Source organism: Crassostrea angulata, chromosome 3 (genome assembly GCF_025612915.1).
Source record: "Crassostrea angulata isolate pt1a10 chromosome 3, ASM2561291v2, whole genome shotgun sequence".
NCBI lineage: Eukaryota > Metazoa > Mollusca > Bivalvia > Ostreida > Ostreidae > Magallana > Magallana angulata.
In genome coordinates this window covers 27,476,409-27,498,318 of record NC_069113.1, presented here as the reverse complement: position 1 = coordinate 27,498,318, position 21,910 = coordinate 27,476,409, and the positions used below count along the sequence as shown (strand labels likewise).

The window sequence follows — 21,910 nt, the reverse complement described above, 5'->3', positions numbered from 1 at the left end:
GGTGGACAGAGATTAATAAATTGTCAGGACTTTGTGTGAGTTTTTTTTCTGAAAGAATTTTGATTAACAAAACCCCAAGAAGTTAAAGACTTTTGATAGAATTAAAATCATCCTTCATTCCATCACTGTTGTTGTGCTATATGTAGGTGGAACATCCGTCCGGCTCCCACAAGAATGTGTGGAAGAAGGTAATCTCCACCCAGAGGAAGCGGGCGGTGATGGCCTGCTTCAGGATGGTGCCCCTCCACAGTCTGCCCAGGTCAGTGCTCCAGTCCCAGTGACTGGCTGCAGCTCTACAAAATCCCTGTTAAAACAATTTTAAAAAACCTTTCTAATTTGAATGAAATAAATTTAACCTTTATCAGGGTAGAATTCCATATTTTAAATTTGAAGTAAGATTAGGCAAGTGTTCTTGATTTGATTTCATATCATAACAGGCTTCTACAAGTAATTTGGATTTTCACATCTGTTTAATCATATTTCTTGTACAGGCACCGAGCCATTAATCTATTCCTGAATTCCTACAAGGAGCAATGGCTGGGAACAGAGGAATATGAGAAGAAAGTGTTGATAGAGGACCTCACTGTAAGTCTTACAGGGAATTCCCCCCTCCCAAATATAGGGAATATGAACAGTAATGTAGCAAAATAAAGGGAGGTTTATAAACAGCAGGAATTATAAATTTGATACATTTCATGAAATCTTTGTTAGTAACAGAAAGTGTAGCAAGTAACTCCTGTAAAATAATTCCTATGCAAATGCAAAGAATTAATATACAATCCATATAAAATTGTGTTAAACATCCCTCATGGGTTCTTCTTGCTTTTTTGTGAAGGTTGTTTACTATATATTAAAATAACATAAAAAATTCAAGTGCTAGCCATTTCAAATTTTTGCAATTAATTACCAAAATGTCTTGGAACTTGCATAAAATAAGGAATCTACAGTATTACAATGTAGTTACTGAGTAGTAACAATGCAGTGTTGTTACTACAGTTAGGTTAGAAAACATTATAACTATACTTTTGGTGTTGGAATGCTCTAAGTTTCAAGACCTTTTAATGATGTATGTTTATAGAGAGCTGATGAAGAGGAAGAAGACTTGGAGAAGAAGGAGGAGGTGGAGGTGAAGCCGGACCCGCTGGATCAGCTGATCACCTGTCTGAGTCGGGCCGCCACGAAGGAGCAGCATGGCAGCCTGCCCGAGGACGATCTGTACATGTCCTATGCTCAGATCATGGCCCAGGTACCTGGTTTCTGCTGCAATACTCACAACTATTGCAAGATAAAAAACTGCAAAAGGGAAAGCTGTGACAAAATATTGCAAGCAATAGCCCATTTAACTAACAATATTTAAGGCAAATGTCAAACAAACAAGCTAATGCCCCTTGCACTATGTTTTTTGGTTCAAACATTATGAACTGAAACTTAAGATTATGTAACTGAGGTTTGTTGGTTATGTGTTTTGGAAAAATCTTTGTACTTGGGTTTATTAGCTTTTCCCATGATTGATTGTTTATGTTTGATAGAGTTGTCATGGTGAGGATGAAGATGATGATGATGATGAGGGCGGGGATGAAGAAGGACCGGGATCTTCCTTCCAGGTGAGTACAGCAGAAGTTTTCACACCTGTACCCTGCAACCATTGGAGAAACTTAGACTACTTGATCGTTGATAAATCATTTGTCCTGAGTTGCTTAAAACTTGCATCCCGGTGATGACTGTCATTATACTGTAAACCAACTTTAATTCATGATGTCAGACTTTATTTCATAATTTTCTGAAGGTGAACTGATTTGTGGTGACTTATTGCCACAAGCAAGATGTAAATATTTTTTAAAGTTTTGCGGCAAGAAATATTTGCGACAACAATGTTCTCGCAAACCTTGCAAAAATTTCTCAGATCCAATTGAAATAAAAGTTGATTTAAAGTATGTAACCATTGATATTTTTATACATTTGTATTAGGTCAAGACTGATAAAATGAGTTGCAAAAACCAAGGTGCAACACCCCAATTTCATTATTACGTGTTTTATTAATGTGGTAACAGAATCCAAATTAGAATAAGAACTACATCTATATGTATATGCAAATGATAAATTTTTCTTAGAGCCAGCCACCTTAACTTGATTTTTCATATCTTTATATTTACATTTTTCAGTGTCTTTGCCTGTGATAACACTACGTATTGATTTTGTACTATATAACCCATAATACAAATGACGCCGAATTGAGGCGCCAGCAGGGGTTGCTTATTTATATTTAAATATCTAATTGTATGATGGCTTAAAATTATGTAAATATAAGGAATAAGGAATCATTCTTTGAATATTATGAGGTGATAATTTCGGTCGGGCCCGGCGTGATTAAATCTATCATGAAAGCCCTTTGGGCTTTATTGGATTTGATCATGCTCCAACCGAAATTATCACCTCATTATAATCAAATAATGATTCCTTATTCCTTATGTAAATACATGTTTTGTGGATCTGGGAATTGTTTCACTAGTGCATGTTATTTTCACTGAAAAATATTTTGTACTTCTTCAATCTTGCTTGCGTCAGCTTCATTTGGGAGCTATAAAGGTACATGTTCATTTACCTTGCATGCTTCTAATAGCAGGAAGGTTCATGGCTTGTAGTTCCCTCAGTATGTACCCACCCAAACCCTCCTTTATCACAGCTTTGTTGTTAGAAATGTAGAAAAAATTATATATTCTCCTTGCTTTTATCAAATTAAGTGTTTAAAGGAAAACACCCTGATAAAAGGCCTTGTCCCTTGTAGACACACACAAATGTACCTCCGCTATCTTTTCCTTTGTAATAAATTTGGAAAGAAGCACACAGGAAATTATGATCTTTTCTGATATTGTGATCATTTAATTTTTTTTAAGTGAGCTATCTTTTCCTTTGTAATAAATTTGGAAAGAAGCACACAGGAAATTATGATCTTTTCTGATATTGTGATCATTTAATTTTTTTTAAGTGAGCACCTTTTAAAAAACATTCATTATAGTACTAGGCGTTAAATGTTGTGACGTATTGGTCTCCTAAATAGTGAATATTAATTTTTTAAGCTACTGTGACATTTTTTCCAATAACATGTACACACTATTTACCAGTAACCATATAAACATAATAGAGTACTTTTTTCACATTCTCATAAATATATCATTACCTGGTAACTTAAAATCATGCTTTTAAAACAGTGCAAGCTAATAAGTTTGTTATCTTTGAACTGATATGTGTAAATTGCTGATCATACTTGAAACATTCTTTTTAATTGGGTTTATGGATAATCAAGAATCATGCAAAGTAGAATTTAATAGCACGATTTTTATAAGTCCTATTATCATTCCATCTTCCCATATATATTTTGAATTTAACCCAGACTACATATAAACATTGGAGGTTGCTTTATGACAATTGTATTTGTTTCTTGTTAGGAACAAGAGATGGAGAAGCAGCAGCTGTTGTTTGAACAGTCACGGTTGGCCGACCGCGGGGCTGCTGAGATGGTGCTCCTCTACATCAGTGCCAGTCGGGGTCAGTCATTGGGAGGGCACTCTGGCAATTAAAAAAGCACATTGATTTACTATTTTTGGAAAAATATGTGTACATGTATTATGTTGCAGGAATTTGAATTTGATAAATGATAGAGTAATATCGGTTGGAAAAGAAATGTTAAGTAATTGAGGTTGAATGAATGAAATTTTACTTTTGGTAATTGGCAAATTTCAAATTGATGAATGAAATTTGCTGATTGATTTTGGTAATTGGCAAATTTGATGAATGAAATTTGCTGTTTATTTTGGTAATTGGCAAATTTAATGAATGAAATTTGCTGAATAATTTTGGTAATTGGCAAATTTAATGTATTGAATGAAATTTGCTGATTGATTTTGGTAATTGGCAAATTTAATGAATGAAATTTGTTGATTGATTTATTTGCTGTAGGAGTGAACAGCCCCATGGTAGCAGACACTATAGAGCTGGGGATATCACTGCTGAGAGGAGGAAATGTAGAAGTTCAAAAGGTAAATGGGCTGCAAGCACATTAAATACAACATACAATGCAAGAATTTTCAAAGGGAACTGTGTTTTCTGTCCTTACAGTATGATCATTTATTGAGTATTAGTAGCAATGGGTCAATTAATGTTGCTGATAATTTTTGAAAACTTAAATCATTATACATTTTTGTTTAATTCAGAACATGCTTAAGCACCTGAAGGAGAAGAAGGATGTAGGTTTCTTTTCCTCTGTGTCCGGCCTGATGCAACAGTGCAGGTAAGTGAATCGGAAACAGCTCATTGTCTGTTTACAACTGTGTCGACAGAACCAAATATTATCTTTTATCACTTTTCATTTTCCTTTCAGTGTTCTGGATTTGGATGCATTTGAGAGAATAAATAAAGCGGAGGGTTTAGGAATGAGTTCGGATGCTTGCTCTGGAGAGAAGAATCTGGAGGATGCTGCCACCACCTGTAAACTGTTCCGCTTCCTGCAGCTACTTTGTGAGGGCCACAATCTGGGTATGTCTGGGATTGCCAGAAAGGGGGCTCATACTGATCATGTTTATTAGTAGCAAAATTAATGGAAAAAATTGATGGAAGATGCTGGTCTATATCTAGTTCTCTGTGTGTTCATTCTTTGATTCAACCAAGTGGAATATTAAAATATGCTTTTTGATCTTAACAGAGTTCCAGAACTACCTGCGGACACAGGCAGGTAACAACACGACGGTGAACATTGTGATTTGTACTGTGGACTACTTACTGAGGCTGCAGGAGTCCATGATGGACTTCTACTGGCACTACTCGGGCAAGGAAATCATTGACCCGTCAGGCAAGGGCAACTTCTGCCGGGCCATCAACGTGGCCAAGCAGGTGTTCAGGACTCTTACTGAGTACATTCAGGTATGTAATATATAGGCAGTGACCTCTGTAAGCTAAGTCTATTGTGTCTGTAACAATATGTATGATTTATTACTAGTGCAGCTGAAGATATACCCTTGTAGCAGAGTGCCAAGATTAATAGTGAAGCTTCAATTTGTTATATCTAACATGATAGGTTTCAAAACTTTGGGGAGTGCTAAATATCACTTTGCTGTAATAGAAAATTTGTTATTTTCTTCACTATGTTTTGTTGTGTAATTAATCCAGATATTTGTAGGAGATGTGTGATATGTAGTGTCTTGAATTGTTGTATGTAGGGTCCCTGTTCCCTGAACCAGCTGGCCCTGGCACACAGTCGACTGTGGGATGCTGTAGGAGGGTTCCTCTATATATTCGCCCACATGCAGGATAAACTGTCTAAGGTCCATCTACATATGTTATATCAGAAGGGAATCTGTGTTCTGTTCAATTTTTTCTAATGTATGTGTGTAAAGTATTATAACTCTATCAGATTACTTGATGTTAACAATATGCTCTTTAATTTTCAGGATTCCACCCAACTAGAGCTGCTGAGAGAATTCATGAAACTTCAGAAGGAAATGATGATCATGTTACTGTCTATGTTAGAAGGTGGTTAATCATTTAATCATTTAGATTTTAAAAAGCAGAATGAATCAATAATGTTTACTTAGTAATTGTGTAATATTTGAAATGATTACATGGTGATATTTTCTTTAAAAGGTAATGTAATGAATGGTCCAATTGGGAAACAGATGGTTGACACTTTGGTAGAATCACAGGCCAATGTGGAGGTAATTAAATGTTGAGTAAAAATTCAATCTTTGTTTAATTTAAGATTATAATGTTTTGTAACCCAGGGACCTACCCAAGCAAATGCATTTACTTATGAATTCACATTTTGCCACTAAGTTTATATCTGTTTTTATTTCAGATGATATTGAAATTCTTTGACATTTTCCTAAAGATGAAAGACCTCACATCATCTGAAGCCTTCTTGGTAATATAGAACATTAATTCACACATCCTTCAGTATTTCAATATTTTAACTGTTTATTTAAAGAAAATTTGAAAATTATCTATCATAATCAAGTAATTTTCTGCTAATTTGATAAAATATTTCAAGGTATAGTGAGCCACCTTAAAAGGCTTTTCATCATTTTGATGAAAAGTTGAAATTATTTATTGCAAGTTTTTTTTTTTATCCATGCAATGTATACTGTAAGTTGTTTTATTTCCACTGTGTTAAATTTAACTTTTTTTAAATTAACCATGCAATGGTTTTAATTTTACTTTGTAAGAAGTGGCACAGTAATCAAAGTATAAGCATTAAACCATTTTTGAAAACTAATGTTAGTATTCACAATAGGTGTAATTTCACAGGAAAATGATAAATAGCGAACATAGTAAAATGAAAACCATCATGGTTACTATTGTTAAACCAGCTTTTATTCACTGTTTACCAGAGATAATCTGGTTCATGAATACCTTCAAGGACTAATTTGTAGAAATAATCGCAAGAACGAGGCTCTTGTAAACCTTTTGAATATTTCTTTCTTGCGAATAGAAGATGGTTTACAGTATTTGCCAATGTACAGTATTAAGTCCAAGGATAAAATACACAAATTTAATACATTTATAGGACTTTTAGATATATCATCTACTTTGTATGTCTAATGATCTGTAAGGAATTTACTTTTGTTACAAAATATAAGTTCAATATTCTGAATGAATATTATATCCATATACATTATAGGAATTTGATGCCAATAAAGATGGCTACATTTCGGCAAAAGAATTTAAGCGTGCAATGGAGGCACAGAAAATGTATTCTCGGTGTGTAAAAGCAAATTGGGTGTTGTCTACATGAAGATGTTTCCTAAGCATTTAGAACATCTTCTATTTATCTGTGCATCTCCAACAAAGCAGGCTTCAGGAATAACTCATGATTAACTTTAAGAATTAGATGGAAAGCAATAAAAGTTCTAGGGGTTTTTGATGATAATAGAAAATTTTAAGAATGATTCTTTTAAGTGTTGCAGCTACATGTAGATAATATGTACAGATTTGTGATTTATTTGACGGATTGATTGTGTCTGCAGCCTGCTTCAACTGTCACTTAGTGTTAGTGTGTGTTGTGACTCTGTTACCAAATTTTAGGAATATGATACAAATGGTGATGGCTGGATATCCGTTAAAGAGTTCCGCAGGGCTTTAGATTCAATGAAGATTTACAATGAGTAAGTCTTCAGAGTGTGTCCCACCTCCCACCCACTCATGATGTCGACTCATTGCAAGATGCCATATCACGAATACCTCTAATGGACAAAATAAATGCCTTTCATGACATCCCATCAGCCTAAAATGTCGTGTTGAAATTCCATGCACAAAGCAAGCTTCAATTTCCCTGTGTGATTTCTAGTTTTCCATTTATGATTTTCATTAGAACATTGTGTCGTTAAAGATTTGATTGCTCATTATCATCTGAGTGATGAAACTGCAAAATACATGTCAAAAGGACTGCAATGATCCAAACTCACACAGGCCAAAACTGCGTTAAGGTTCAGGAGTGTGAACCTTGATAAAAAAAAAAATTCAGTTGTGTGGCGCTTCTATGAACTCTAGTGTTCTTTTCCATTTGGTTTAGTTTGATTTTCATTGACATGGTATGCACGATGTTGTTGGTATTTTAGTTGAGTTTGGTTTTTTGGGGGTTTTTTTGGTTTAGCATGTTTTAAGATTTTTTTCTTATTTTTTTGGTTTCAGTTAAACTATCTCACATTTTAAGCAAGTCGTTTTGATTATAATTTAGCAGCCTATGTTCTGATACAAAGTGATATCAAAACTGCTTGCTTTTAAGATCATAAGCTACTAAACTTTAATATCATGTTTTAATATTTGAACAAGGAATTTTCGGATTCAAAGAAGTAATTTTCATAAAATACAGTAATTAATATTTTAAAGTGGAAAAAAAGTGAAAACATACTGAAGTTAATTGAACATTCTTCAGATAAGCTTTACAACATATGACAGTTTATGTGATATACAGTAGATACATACCTATATAACCAGTATTGCATTGATATGATGACAGAGAGGAGATAGAATACATCATGATGTGCGTGGACGCTAACCAGGACGGTAAGGTAGACTTTAACGAGTTCACCGACCGCTTCCACAACCCAGCCAAGGACATCGGCTTCACCATGGCAGTCCTGCTGACCAATCTGTCAGAGCACATGCCAAATGACCCCAGGTAGAGCTTCGTGACCTCCATTCTCTTCTCACTTGAGATTAATTCCTATTTTGATTCCTAATTAATATAAAATCACAAGAAGGGTCTTTTGGGGGTTTTGAAGTCTCATTTTTATACTTGTGATCTACATGAAATTACAATTAAAGTTTGATGCTTGCAACTTTATATTTTTACAATTTAATTGATGCAAAAGGCAGAATCACATAATAAAGTACATGCATAAAATAAGGAATCTACAGTACAAACATAATATAAGAAGTGTAAAAGACTAACTGGATTATTGTGTAATAAGTAGATGTGAGTGGATTGATGTGTATGTTTGACTTTTATTTATCATCAGACTGGAGAGGTTCCTGGAGAAGGCTCGCTCCGTGCTCGACTACTTTGGGCCGTACCTTGGCAGGATTGAGATCATGGGCAGTGCCAATAAGATAGAAAGGGTCTACTTTGAAATCAAACAGTCTCACATTGACCAGTGGGAGAAGCCCCAAATTAAGGTTAAAAACAAAGCTCGTCCCATTGAAAGTAACACCGAGAGATTATGGTTATGCATATTAAGTCAACATTATTTATTGGATTGGAACTGTTTATTATTTTACTCCACAGGAGTCAAAGAGGTCCTTCCTCCACAGTGTGGTCAATGAGGGAGGGGACAAGGAAAAACTAGAGAGCTTTGTTAATTTCTGTGAAGACACCATTTTTGAAGTAAGAATAGATTCCAGTCTCTATTTGTATTTTTTTTTTAGCTCACCTGAGCCGAAAGCTCAAGTGAGCTATTCTGATCACATTTTGTCCCTCGTCCGTCTGTCCGTCCGTGTGTGTGTCTGTCCGTCTGTAAACTTTTCACATTTTGAACTTCTTCTCTAAAACCACTGGGCCAATTTCAACCAAATATGGCACAAAGCATCCCTATGGAAAGTTGATTATAAATTGCAGAAATGAAAGACTGATCTTTATATAAAACGGAGAAAACATCGAAACTGTAGAAAAAGGGGGGTGCATTTTTAAAAATCTTCTTCTCAAGAACTACTGAGTCAAATTCAACGTAATTTAGCATAAATAATCCTTATGGAAGGGAAAATATAAATTGCAAAAATTATGGGCGAATTCTGTTCCAAATGTAAGTAAATTACGAAAATAAAAATAAAGAGGTAATCGCAATCAATCAGTTTATAACTTCGGGTTCGGTATTTCATTTCGAAAACGAAAGTTCCTTGTTTGAGGCAGCCATGTTTGAATGTTGACACTTAACAAACGGGTCAAACTGACGAAGATGAATTTGCTTGTTGTGCAACATTTTACATGCGAATGGATACTTGAAACATGCTAAATATATTTGTGCCGTTTTCGTGAAGTGAATTGAGGTTATAACTTTCAATGTGTTGACATTTTCACTTTTGACAGTGGTTTTAGGTTGTTTTGATTTTCGTTTCATTTTCGTTTATTATGCTTTTTAACTTGAGGGGAACTATCGCCTGTATTTTGGAATTTTTACGCATGGAATCGAATATACTAGCTTCGGTAAATCAGACAGCTTATTGTTTACCTGCGGAAATTGAGCAAAAGCTGATGCACTTACAACATATTAAATTATAAATACTATACATCCTATTGGTAATTCAGTACAATCTCTATGTAATGGTTGATTAATGCAACGTGTTTTGTTAAGATGATCGGCATTTTCAGTCTAAACGGAAATTGTTTTCACTGCTAGAAATATATAGGCATACATATATTATGAAAAATAAATTGGGCTCTTCCCTTGTTTTAGTGCATGTTTCTTCTGTTTTAATTGTTTACAATTTTCTCTTTAATACTAATCATATTCAGCTGTCAAGTTTCGAATTAAAAGCAGGATACGAAGCTTTACTTGCAGAACTGAGGTCATGCATTTGTTCATTCTGATAGTAAATACCAAGTTTAAAAATCTTAAGTTAAATGTAATAAAATGAACAAAAAATTGAATTGTGAGCTCTGTATCTTGCATATAATTCTACGATTGACGCTGAAATTTTGATTGATCACTAGAAATGTCTCGCTAAATGTTAAATGCTTGTACAAATCAAAGTACTGAAGTACTGAAAGCCGGGCTCTTTTGGTGTGTCTTTATGCATATTGTGTAGTAAAGCTGAAAATCTCTCTCTCTCTCTCTCTCTCTCTCTCTCTCATGCTTTTAATGTCGGCAAAGCGTCAAAGAGTGACCAAATTTTGTAAGCGGCTATAAACAAAAGTATGTCTGTCTAGTAGAAAAAAGTTCAACAGTTGCTGCCTTGAATTTTGCAACAAGCATTATAAATTCAATCCCCATTTCTTCAACGGGCAGCAAAGTAGTTCATAACAATTCATGCGCATTATATGTGTCCAAAATGCATAGTCTTGTTTTTAAAGCACGTTATTAATAAGAAAACTAAGAAAGATAGACAATTTTCGCGAATTTAAAAAAACAAAAACAAAATGCCAGCACTTTTGACAAAGCGTGGCTCTTTGTAACTATTTGGTATAGCGGAAGCTTTTACTTTGACGCTGTTTGGTTTTTTGTTTACATTTGAAGTTGTGCTATTTATAGTAACATTGGCGATTTGCCTGCATAGAGCCAGGACTCTGCTTACAGCAGAGCCCGGCTGAAAAATTAAAAGGATGATATGCTGTAACAACTTTCTGGGGGCCCCTCCTTATACAATGAATTATATGAAATCTACACCAACTTTGATGGTTTTTCAGACACAGTTAAATAAAAACGACCTCTTCAAAACAGTTTAAAACATTACTGTTACAGGGATAAATATAAATGTATTATCCTTATTCTTAAGAAAATATTACAGCGGAAAATCAACTTGATTTGTAGCCATCTGTTAACGTTGATTTTGAATAAACATGAAAGTAAAGGGTGGGCCTTAAAATAGAGAAGGGGGCTAGACCTTGTCAGAAATCTTGACAAGCCAAAAAAAAAAGGGATTTTGAGTTTGGCTATGTCTAATTTTGCAAAGAAAGGGGGGGGGGGGGGGGGGTGGGGCACCCCCCGGTTCCGACGCCTATGCATTGATTAAAATAGCTCTTTCACATATCACATGACAACATTTTTCATTAGAGTGTATTCATTGATTTAGTGATGAAGGTTATAAAACGTCACATGAGTTCACGCCTGGTAAACAACAATCGTTTATATTGCAGAAGACCAATGAAATTTTGGAATGTTTGTAATTTTAGCGCATTGAGGTACAATTTTTAACCGTGTTTTCCAATGGAAAAATCCGGTTAATGAAATGGTGAAAATGGCGGGCAGGCGCTGCCAAAAGGGTACCCTCATAGTACGGATAACTCCTACTACAGTTTTCAAGATAGGAAGTTGTTCTTTTGCAGATCAATTGTACATATATCAGAGGTGTGCATGTTGCTAGGATTTTGATTGCCAATAATTTATGAAAAAAATACCAGCTTTTGAACTAAGTCATATTTGGCAAAATATTGCATATAGGGTACCCTCATTGTACGGAAAACTCATCCTACAGTTCTCAAGATAGGAAATTGTTCTTTTGCAGACCAATTGTACATATATCAGAGGTGTGCTAGGATTTTGATATTTTATGAAAAAAATACCAGCTTTTGACAAAATATTGCATATAGGGCACTCCATTTCATTGGATACAGGTTGACATGGATTATGGATACAGTTAACATAAAAAAAAAACCCCGGTTTGCTGTCACATTGACAGCTTTTAACTTGTTTTCTTTCAAATATAGGAATTTTTTTAATAAAATACAATAACTAGCTAGTAGTTGAAGACGAAAATGTACCTATATGCATGCTCTCATATGTAATTTGATCGTTTTATAAAGTGGGCAGAACTAAAATAAAGGGAATTGGAAGTTAACAGTGTATCCCTACCAAAAATTTAGTTTAATCTTTAGTTTTTGGTAAAAAATGGTATTTCATAAAGTTACAATGTCAAAGATTAAGTGTAGGAAAATAAGTATAAAATTTGGATACTTTATGTTATTCTTTTTTTGTTTTTCTACCGAGGGGCCATATGGCACAGTATCCTTTGAACACCCATATTAAGCCATTGTTGCTCAGGTGAGCGATGTGGCCCCATGTGCCTCTTGTCTTTCATTTGTTAAAGTATGTGATTACATGCTTTTATTATGCAAGATTTTGCTGAAGAGAAATATGTGATATTTTCTAGATGCAACATGCTACAAGTATAAGTGCTGAGGAGCAGAGGATTGCAGCCCTGAGGAGCGGTATGGGAGTGCCTGAAGAAAGTGGAGGAGGGTAAGGAATCAGTAATTATGGCACTAAATGAAAAACTCAGAATTTCTTCTTAATTAACTACTTCACAATCAGTTCATCTACTGACACTGTACAGATTGCTATGCCTGTCTTACACAGAGTGCTGGAGCCACTGCGCTTCACCTGTCGGTTCCTGTTTGGTGCTCTGACCACCTTTCTGTCATTCTTCACCTGGACTAACCTGAAAACAACGTACCAGGCGTTTAAAAGGATGACATGGCCCCAGGTTGTCTGGACCCTCATCAAACTCTGTGTCAAACTGATCTTCACCCTCATCACATTTATATTCCATGTCTTCTGGTAAGCGAGATCACTAAGTCATTTTTTATGACAGGGTAGGATGTGTCTTTTATTTTTTGGAAGGGTAGGAGAGGGGAGAGAATTCCATAAAAACTCTGGCTCTAAATCAAGAGACTTTGTTTACAGCTGATTTATTTTGACAGGACTTTATTGAAGTTTGTTGTGAACATGATGAAGGGTGAACATGATAAAGAGTCTGTTGAAAAGCCAGAAGTCCTAGCTCTTCCAGCACCCTCCTTCTCAGATGACTCTAAGCCTCCACCAGTGCAGAATGGAACTCCAGCTGTTCCAACAGAAGACGAAATGTATGTACTCAGAGAATGCTCAGCGTTCTTTATTTTAAATCCATTCAATATAATTTACATGTTTGAATTTGAATCATCATGGAGAAGGCTTACACAGGCATTGCCTGCTGCCTAATCCATTTATGTAAACTTATTATATTTGCATAATGAAATATGTTCAAATCAAATCGAATTTGAATCATCAATTAACTTTAAATTTGTGATAAAGAAATTGACATTCAGATTATTGTTCCAGCATATATAGTTGGAAACTAGCCTACAAAAATATCACAGGATGAATGACCATCTTTAGTTCTCCTTAAAGATAGCTTAAAGGTGCTTAAAGGTAGCTTAAAGATGATCTTGAAGCCACCTTAAGCTATATGTGCTGCATAAAGGTGGCTTAAAGGCGGCCAAAAGGGGGCTTAAAGAAAGTGTAAAGATGGCTTAAAGTTGCTTAAAGGCAGCTTAAAGACAACCTTAAAGCGACCTTTAAGCCCCCTTTAAGGACAACTTATTGGTCCTTAATGTCCAAGCTTCTTTAAGCCACCTTTAAGCCATTTCTAAAAAAAATCTTTATTCAATATTGTGCTTAATTTACCAACAAAATGTATTAACTTCATGACCATTTAATCAGGTGTGATCAATGTACAAATATATTCAACTTATATTGGAAGTATTTATTTTTTTCAAAACCATAGCTGTTCATCTGGAGAAAAAACACACCTGTTGTGTATATCCTGTATATTCTGTGTTAGTTCCAGGGTTTTTCTGAGGTTAAACAAACAGTAGATTTTAATTATATATAAATGAAGAAATAAAAGCATTTCTAGACACGCGTGCAGCGATTTTAACAAGAACAATTGATTATACATGAACTTGTACAGTAGATAAGTAAATGGTGTATATTAGATAAGTAAATGGTGTATATTCTGTTGCAAGTTTCAATGATTCAAAGACAGAAAAGGTATTAAAATGGTTTTGGTCTAAAAAATACATTGAAAGAAAATTTCAAAATGCCCAAGACAAGCATTGAACCTGGGCCCCTTGGTTTACAAACTTTACCTCGCTTCTTCTATGCCATGGCAACTCATATCTGAATGAAGGTTTTTATACCCTATAAAGCGTTGGCTATTGAATCAATGTAATGTGTGTTTATTTTTTACTTGAAATGTTTTTGACTTCCATTCAGTTTGTAACAATCAATTATATCTTATTTATAAATTACATGCATGCATGTATTTAGAATGAATTACGGTACTTGGTCTTCAGTGAAAAAAATATATTATACCTGATTGGAAACTGTTAGGCTTACTAGTACTTAGTTAATAAATTTAAACCAGGTAGATATATATACATTCACCTAATTTATAACTATGAAATGCAAGGAAGAAGATGAAACTATTTTTTTAATGCATTAATGGAAACTATAAGGGTAATAGTTCTACGCAATTTCACGGTTTTCATGATTATTGCATAATTATTATACATTTACAACAGATCTAGAATAACAAATTAAATGATATATGTTTAATTGTTATGTTCAGTAGTATATTCTCAATATATAACTCTATATAGATGAATAGTCAATAATTGTAGTATTAGCTCGTCCGAAAAATATTGACCGGTCAATATTTTTTTGATATTGACCGGCTAGGAATAATATCTAGAGAGCATTCCCTCTATTTCAAATAATCACCTCTGATTTGTTGATTCGTAGAGGATGACGTAAATAACTCTTCGCGACTCCAAAACAAGATGACGTCATAATAGACAGTCAGCCAAGGCAAGTAAACAACGGACGCGCAAAGCGACGGTGTGCTATCACATCGGATATAAGGATTTGCGAATTACTGTGAAGTAAAATCAGGTAGAACATCTGTTTTGTAATTCTTACGGAATATCACCAGTGACCGTTTGATGCTGAGGATATTTTGGAAATGAACTTTGCACAAAATTGAATTCATGAATGTCTTTGTTGAACTGAGAAAATTACGGCAATCTGTTTTCAATTACTTTCTTAAATTTTGGTTTGTTTCTTCATATAACAAAACAAATGTTGACTGTGTTTTCGGGCAACATTGATTATATTAGCCCCCTTGCAACAAAAATATTGCCTTCTGCTTTGCGTCGGGCAATATTTCGTCCCTCGGGGGCTAATATAATCAATGTTGCCTGAAAAGACAGTCAACATTTGTATGATATTTAATTGTATACATGATTTTTACAATTCATATATCAAATCTATAACAAACGATATCACAAATTACCAGTGATGTGTTTACTGCATGTGGCAATTGCAAATGATGTATACATAAACATGTACATATGATGAACCGGGATTGGTATGTGACATATTATATTACCCCTTATAAATATATTTATATAACTAGACATGATCTCATTGCGAGCAACGAGGAGGTCTTCCGTCTGATTTTAGAATTTGAGATATATGTTTAATTTTGATTTTCCTATTTAACAGCTAAACATGATTTAAAATAGAAAAACAGGGTCTACATTCTAAGGTCCAGATACTATTTTGTTTCATGTGTAAGATGTTTAGAAAATCGTCACCGTTCTTGAGATATCTGAGAAAAAACATTTTAGGGACCGTTCCCTTATCTCCTTATTTGGGCCGCTGAACCATATTTGAAGTTTGTATGTTGTTAAGAACACTATTTTGAGCATCTTTTCTTCAATACTGCATTTCAAAATAATTTTCCTTTTTGAGATATAGGTGATCAAAATTTTGGACTTTTGACCCCTTAAAAACACTAATTGCGTAACACGAGAAATTCATTATATTGTATGGGTACATAACAGTAAGATTAACATTTTTGCTTCTATAACCTATTGCAAAATATCCCTCAGTAAAGAGCTATAACTAAAATATTTTACACCCGTCTAAGTTCTTGATTTTAGGGGCCAGCCCCTTTTTAGCTCACCTGATCTGAAAGCTCAACTGAGCTTTTCTAATCAAAATTTGTCCGTTGTCTGTCGTCGTTGGCGTTGGCGGCGTTGTAAACTTTTAACATTTTCTTCTTCTCCAGAACCGCTGGGCAGATTTCAACCAAACTTGGCACAAAGCATCACTTGGTGAAGGGGATTCAAGTTTGTTCAAATGAAGGGCCACACCCTCTTAAAAGGGGAGATAATTTTGAATTTTTGAAAATTTGTTGGTATTTTTCAAAAATCTTCTTCCTCTTGATCAAGAAAAGCTGTAACTTGTATGGAAGCATCCTCAGGTAGTGTAGATTCAATTTTGTTCAAATCATAGTCCCTGGGGGTAGGGCGGGGCCACAAGGGGTGGTATCAAGTTTTGCATAGGAATTAATAGAGAAAATCTTTAAAAATCTTCTTCTCAAAAACTACTAGGCCAGAAAAGCTCAAATTAGAGTTGAAGCATATCCTCAGGTAGTGTTAATTCAAGTTTGTTCAAATCATAGTCCCTTGGGGTAGGGCAGGGCCACAAGGGGTGGTATCAAGTTTTGCATAGGAATTAATAGAGAAAATCTTTAAAAATCTTCTTCTCAAAAACTACTAGGCCAGAAAAGCTCAAATTAGAGTTGAAGCATATCCTCAGGTAGTGTTAATTCAAGTTTGTTCAAATCATAGTCCCTGGGCGTAGGGCAGGGCCACAATGGGGGGATAAATTTTTACAAAGGAATATTTTGAGAAAATCTTTAAAAATCTTTTTTTTTTAAACTATTTGGCCAGGAAAGCTCAAATTTGAGTGGAAGCATCCTCAGATAGTATAGATTAAAGTTTGTTTAAATCATAGTCCCCTGGGGTAGGGGAAGGCCACAGTGTGGGATGAATTTTTACATAGAAATACATGTATATAGAAATTTTTTTTAAAAATCTTCTTTTAAAAGATATTAGGCCAGAAAAGCTTAAACATGTGTGGAGGCATCATCAGGCAGTGTAAATTCAAGTTTGCTAAATCATCGTCCCTGGGGGTAGGGTGGGGCGGCAATGGCGGGATGAATTTTTACATAGGAATATATAGAGAAAATCTTTAAAAATATTCTGGGAAAGTTTTCAGTCCAAAAAGAAGTAACTTGTGTGAAAGCACAGTTGTGCAGATTAAAGTTTGATGAAACCATAATTCCTTAGAGAAAAGTGGGGCCACAAAATGGAGGCGGGGTGTTTATTTTCCTATAGATACAACAACAAAAGGTTCTTGGTATTTACCCAAAAAAATATGTGGATAAAAAGTGGCAGATTAAATTTTTTTTTTAGCAAGATCTTCTGTACTTAGTTGTCAAGATATTTTGATTTCGATACTGTAATGCTAATTTGATCATAGTTAAGGCTAATGTTGCTCAGGTGAGCGATGTGGCCCCTGGGCCTCTTGTTGTTGGTATTAAATGAAAGGTCACTTAAAACTACACACATTTTGTTCAACAAGTGTTTACAAATTTGTTACCATTTTTGAGATAGACCCCTTATCTCCTTATCGTGGCCGTTTAACGAAATTTTGAGGGTTGAATATTGTTGAGTATGTCATTTTGAGCATCTTTTCTTCTATACTGCTTTTCAAAATATGTTTCCTTTACCAGATATAGATGATCAAAGTTTTTAACTTCTGACCCCTAAAACTCTCTAATAAGTCATACATGAGAAAATCATTATATTGTATGGGTACATAACAGTAAGATTAACATTTTTGCTTGTATAATCTATCACAAAATATCCCTCAGTAAAGAGCTATAGATATAAGACATTGGACCCCTCTGGAACCCTGGTGTTAGGGGCCAGCCCCTGTTTTTTGATTTTACATGAAATCCTTTGTTAATAATAATTTACATTACATGTCTTAACAAAATATTTTTCAAAAAAGAGATAAACAAAGAAAACCACAAAAATTCAATGTTTTTTTAATCTCAATTTTTGGGTCCAGGCGAGCTTCGGCGCTTTTCGAGATAAATATGATTGAAGACCTTCATGCACAACTTCAGTCTTTTGTCTACCAACCCTGAAAATTTCAAATTAATATCTGCAATAATGAAAGAGGAGTTCCACTGACAAAATACCCCTTTAAAAATCATAAAATCGATATCTCAAAAACGGAAGTGATGTCATCAATGAAAAAATTTTCCAACCAGGTTCAGATCAATACCTATCGATCTGAAAGTTTCATAAAAATCAAATGAGCTGTAGCTGAGAAATGGCATGCACAAAATTAGTAAGAAAAAAAAATAATAATAGGGAAGAAGAAACCTAAGAAAAACGGAAGACCTTAATTAACCCTCATTTACGATTACTGGTACTGTAATTAATTAGCCTTTAGATGTTACTCATACATACATGTATCTATTATTTGTAGATGATATATTTTTAAAACCTAGGGTGAGGAAATAATATTTTGAGAATGAATTACAAATGTAAATAAAACTTTTATTCACAGGACTTATAGTTTACACGTACATACTAAGATTTTAACATGTATTTATAACATGTATTATTCGTTCATTTTTTATTTTGTTTAATAACCGGATAAACTTAAAAAGAGAAAAGAAAGCAACTCATTGCCGTACTTAGTTTGTGAGAATGCATGTTCTTTTACGAAAACAAATTCTAAATAAAAACGAATTTATGTAGATTTGTATTTTTGCATTTTAAATCAATGAAAATTATGATTTTAACATCATGTGCCAACAGTTATACAATTGATGGTTTTGAACTAACCATCATTTTGTCAAATATGTTAAAGATATTAATTACTAATGTGAGAGAGAGAGAGAAGAACTTTTACCGATTAGTTTATACATGTAAAAGGAAACAAACATAAAGTACCCGCAACGTTATTTTTTACAATCCTATCCTGTCGTATCGTGTATGTATACTGTTCTATCGTACATTAATACTATCCTATTGTGCGTTAATTCTATCAGGTTTATCGTTCAGTTTTAACAGTTTTCCGTTTATCCTATCCTGTTAATTGTTTCCTGCCTTTTTGTCCCCTGCCGCAACGCGGAGCGGGGACATAGAAATGCCGGGCATCCGTCCATCACACTTTTTTGTAAGCGCTCTCATGCCTACAAATTTTGACGGATTTTCATTAATTTATACCAAATGTTTATACCACTATTACCTTGGTCAAGTTCGAAAATCAGCATTGGTCGATACTTTTTGTTGGAGTTATGGGACTTTGACCACAATAATGACTCTGTTTTATCCAAAAATCGACCTTGTAAGCGGTCTCATGCCTACAAATTTTGACGGATTTTCATTAAATTTATACCAATTGTTTATATTACCATTACTTCGGTCAAGTTCGAAAATCAGTATTGGTCAATACTTTTTAGCTCACCTGAGCCAAAGGCTCAAGTGAGCTTTTCTGATCACAATTTGTCCGTTGTCTGTCGTCGTTGGCGTTGTCGTTGTCGGCGTCGGCGTTGGCGTTGTAAACTTTTTACATTTTCATCTTCTTCTCAAGAACCACTGGGCAGATTTCAACCAAATTTGGCACAAAGCACCACTAGGTGAAGGGGATTCAAGTTTGTTCAAATGAAGGGCCACGCCCTCTTTAAAGGCGAGATAATTGAGAATTATTGAAAATTTGTTGGTATTTTTCAAAAATCTTCTTCTCAAAAACTATTTGGCCTGAAAAACTCATACTTGTGTGGAGGCATCCTCAGGTAGTGTAGATTCAAGTTTGTTCAAATCATGGTCCCCAGGGGTAGGGAGGGGCCACAATGGGGGGATCAAGTTTTACATAGAAATATATAGACAAAATCCTTAAAAATCTTCTTCTAAAAAACTATCAGGCCAGAAAAGCTCAAATTAAAATGGGAGCCTCCTCAGATAGTGTAGATTCAAGTTTGTTCAAATCATGGTCCCCGGGGGTAGGGTGGGGCCACAATGGGGGGATCAAGTTTTACATAGGAATATATAGAGAAAATCTTTAAAAATCTTCTTCTAAAAAATTATTAGGCCAGAAAAGCTCAAATAAAAGTGGAAGCTTCCTCAGGTAGTGTAGATTCAAGTTTGTTCAAATCATGGTCTCCGGGGCTAAGGTGGGGCCACAATTAGGGGATCAAGTTTTACATAGAAATATATAGACAAAATCTTTAAAAATCTTCTTCTAAAAAACTATCAGGCCAGAAAAGCTCAAATTAAAATGGAAGCATCCTCAGGTAGTGTAGATCCAAGTTTGTTCAAATTATGGTCCCCGGGGGTAGGGTGGGGCCACAATTAGGGGATCAAGTTTTACATAGAAATATATAGACAAAATCTTTAAAAATCTTCTTCTAAAAAACTATCAGGCCAGAAAAGCTCAAATTAAAATGGAAGCATCCTCAGGTAGTGTAGATTCAAGTTTGTTCAAATTATGGTCCCCGGGGGTAGGGTGGGGCCACAAGAGGGGGGTCATGTTTTACATAGGAATATATGGAATTTTTTTTAAAAAATCTTCTTCTAAAAAATTATAAGGTCAGAAAAGCTTAAATTTGAGTGAAAGCATCCTCAGGTAGTGTAGATTCAAGTTTGTTCAAATCATGGTCCCCAGGGATTGGGTGGGGCCACAATTAGGGGATCAAGTTTTACATATTAGAAATATATAGACAAAATCTTTAAAAATCTTCTTCTAAAAAACTATCAGGCCAGAAAAGCTCAAATTAAAATGGAAGCATCCTCAGGTAGTGTAGATTCAAGTTTGTTCAAATTATGGTCCCCGGGGGTAGGGTGGGGCCACAATGGGGGGGTCATGTTTTACATAGGAATATATCGAAATTTTTTTTTAAAAATCTTCTTCTCAAAAACTATAAGGCCAGGAAAGCTTAAATTTAAGTGGAAGCATCCTCAGATAGTGTAGATTCAAGTTTGTTCAAATCATGGTCCCCAGGGGTAGGGTGGGGCCACAATTAGGGGATAAATTTTTATACAGGAATATATAGAGAAAATCTTTAAGAAAATTTCTTTTCAAAACTTTATGGCCAAGAAAGCTCAAATTGTAACCATCCTCAGATAATGTAGATTCAAGTTTGTTCAAATCATGGTCCCTGGGGGTAGGGCGGGGCCACAATGGGGGATAAATTTTTATATATAGAGAAAATCTTTAAAAATCTTCTTCTCAAAACTATAAGGCCAGAAAAGCTCAAATTTAAGTGGAAGCATCCCAAGATCGTAAAGATTCAAGTTTGTTTAAATAATAGTCATGGGATATGGTGAGGCCACAATGGGGGATGAATTTTTACATAGGAATATATAGAGAAAATCTTTAATATCTTCTTTTTAAAGACTATTTGGCCAGAAAAGCCTAAACTTGTGTAGAGGCATCCTCGGATAGTGTAAATTCAAGTTTGCAAAATCACAGTCCCTAGTGATAGGGCTGGGCCGTGATGGCGGTTTGAATATTTACATAGGAATATATAGAGAAAAATCTTTAAAAATATTCTGGGAAAGTTTTTGGTCCAAAACTCAGTACTTAGTGTGAAAGCACAGGTTATGCAGATTTAAGTTTGATGAAACCATGATTCCCTAGAGAAAAGGGGGGCCACGAAATGGAGGGGGGGGGGGGTAAATTGGAATAGAGAAAAATCTTCTTACAGGTACAACAACAAAAGGGGCTTGGTATTTACCCCAAAAAAGAGGTGGATAAAAATTGGCAGATTTTCTATTTTTTTTAGCAAGATCTACTGTACTTAGTTGTCAAGATATTTTGATACTGTAATGCTAATTTGATCAGAATTAAGGCAATTGTTGCTCAGGTGAGCGATGTGGCCCCTGAGCCTCTTGTTGTTAGAGTTATCGGACTTTGACCACAATAATGACTCCGTTTTATCCAAAAATTGGCCTTGTAAGCGCTCTCATGCCTACAAATTTTGACGGTTTTTCAATAAATTTATACCAAATATTTAT

At 34.8% G+C, this 21,910-nt stretch overlaps 1 protein-coding gene across 10 annotated transcripts in view; it reads left to right on the top strand.

Moving 5' to 3' along the window:
- The window catches only part of LOC128177261 (ryanodine receptor-like), a 140,548-nt gene that overhangs the window by 102,654 nt on the left and 15,984 nt on the right, over positions 1–21,910 (top strand). For 8 of the 10 annotated variants that reach the window (XM_052843916.1, XM_052843911.1, XM_052843915.1 and 5 more), the window contains 20 exons: positions 147–259; positions 492–585; positions 1,079–1,246; positions 1,530–1,604; positions 3,447–3,546; positions 3,958–4,037; positions 4,212–4,288; positions 4,379–4,533; positions 4,700–4,917; positions 5,214–5,318; positions 5,445–5,526; positions 5,638–5,708; positions 5,849–5,914; positions 6,671–6,750; positions 8,009–8,170; positions 8,511–8,667; positions 8,777–8,875; positions 12,355–12,443; positions 12,561–12,761; positions 12,905–13,066. In XM_052843916.1, coding sequence (XP_052699876.1) covers positions 147–259; positions 492–585; positions 1,079–1,246; positions 1,530–1,604; positions 3,447–3,546; positions 3,958–4,037; positions 4,212–4,288; positions 4,379–4,533; positions 4,700–4,917; positions 5,214–5,318; positions 5,445–5,526; positions 5,638–5,708; positions 5,849–5,914; positions 6,671–6,750; positions 8,009–8,170; positions 8,511–8,667; positions 8,777–8,875; positions 12,355–12,443; positions 12,561–12,761; positions 12,905–13,066 — 2,354 coding nt within the window. Of the gene's footprint in view, positions 1–146; positions 260–491; positions 586–1,078; positions 1,247–1,529; positions 1,605–3,446; positions 3,547–3,957; positions 4,038–4,211; positions 4,289–4,378; positions 4,534–4,699; positions 4,918–5,213; positions 5,319–5,444; positions 5,527–5,637; positions 5,709–5,848; positions 5,915–6,670; positions 6,751–7,074; positions 7,155–8,008; positions 8,171–8,510; positions 8,668–8,776; positions 8,876–12,354; positions 12,444–12,560; positions 12,762–12,904; positions 13,067–21,910 lie in introns of those variants that run through there. The other 2 variants (XM_052843908.1, XR_008242821.1) reach the window with 2 other exon arrangements.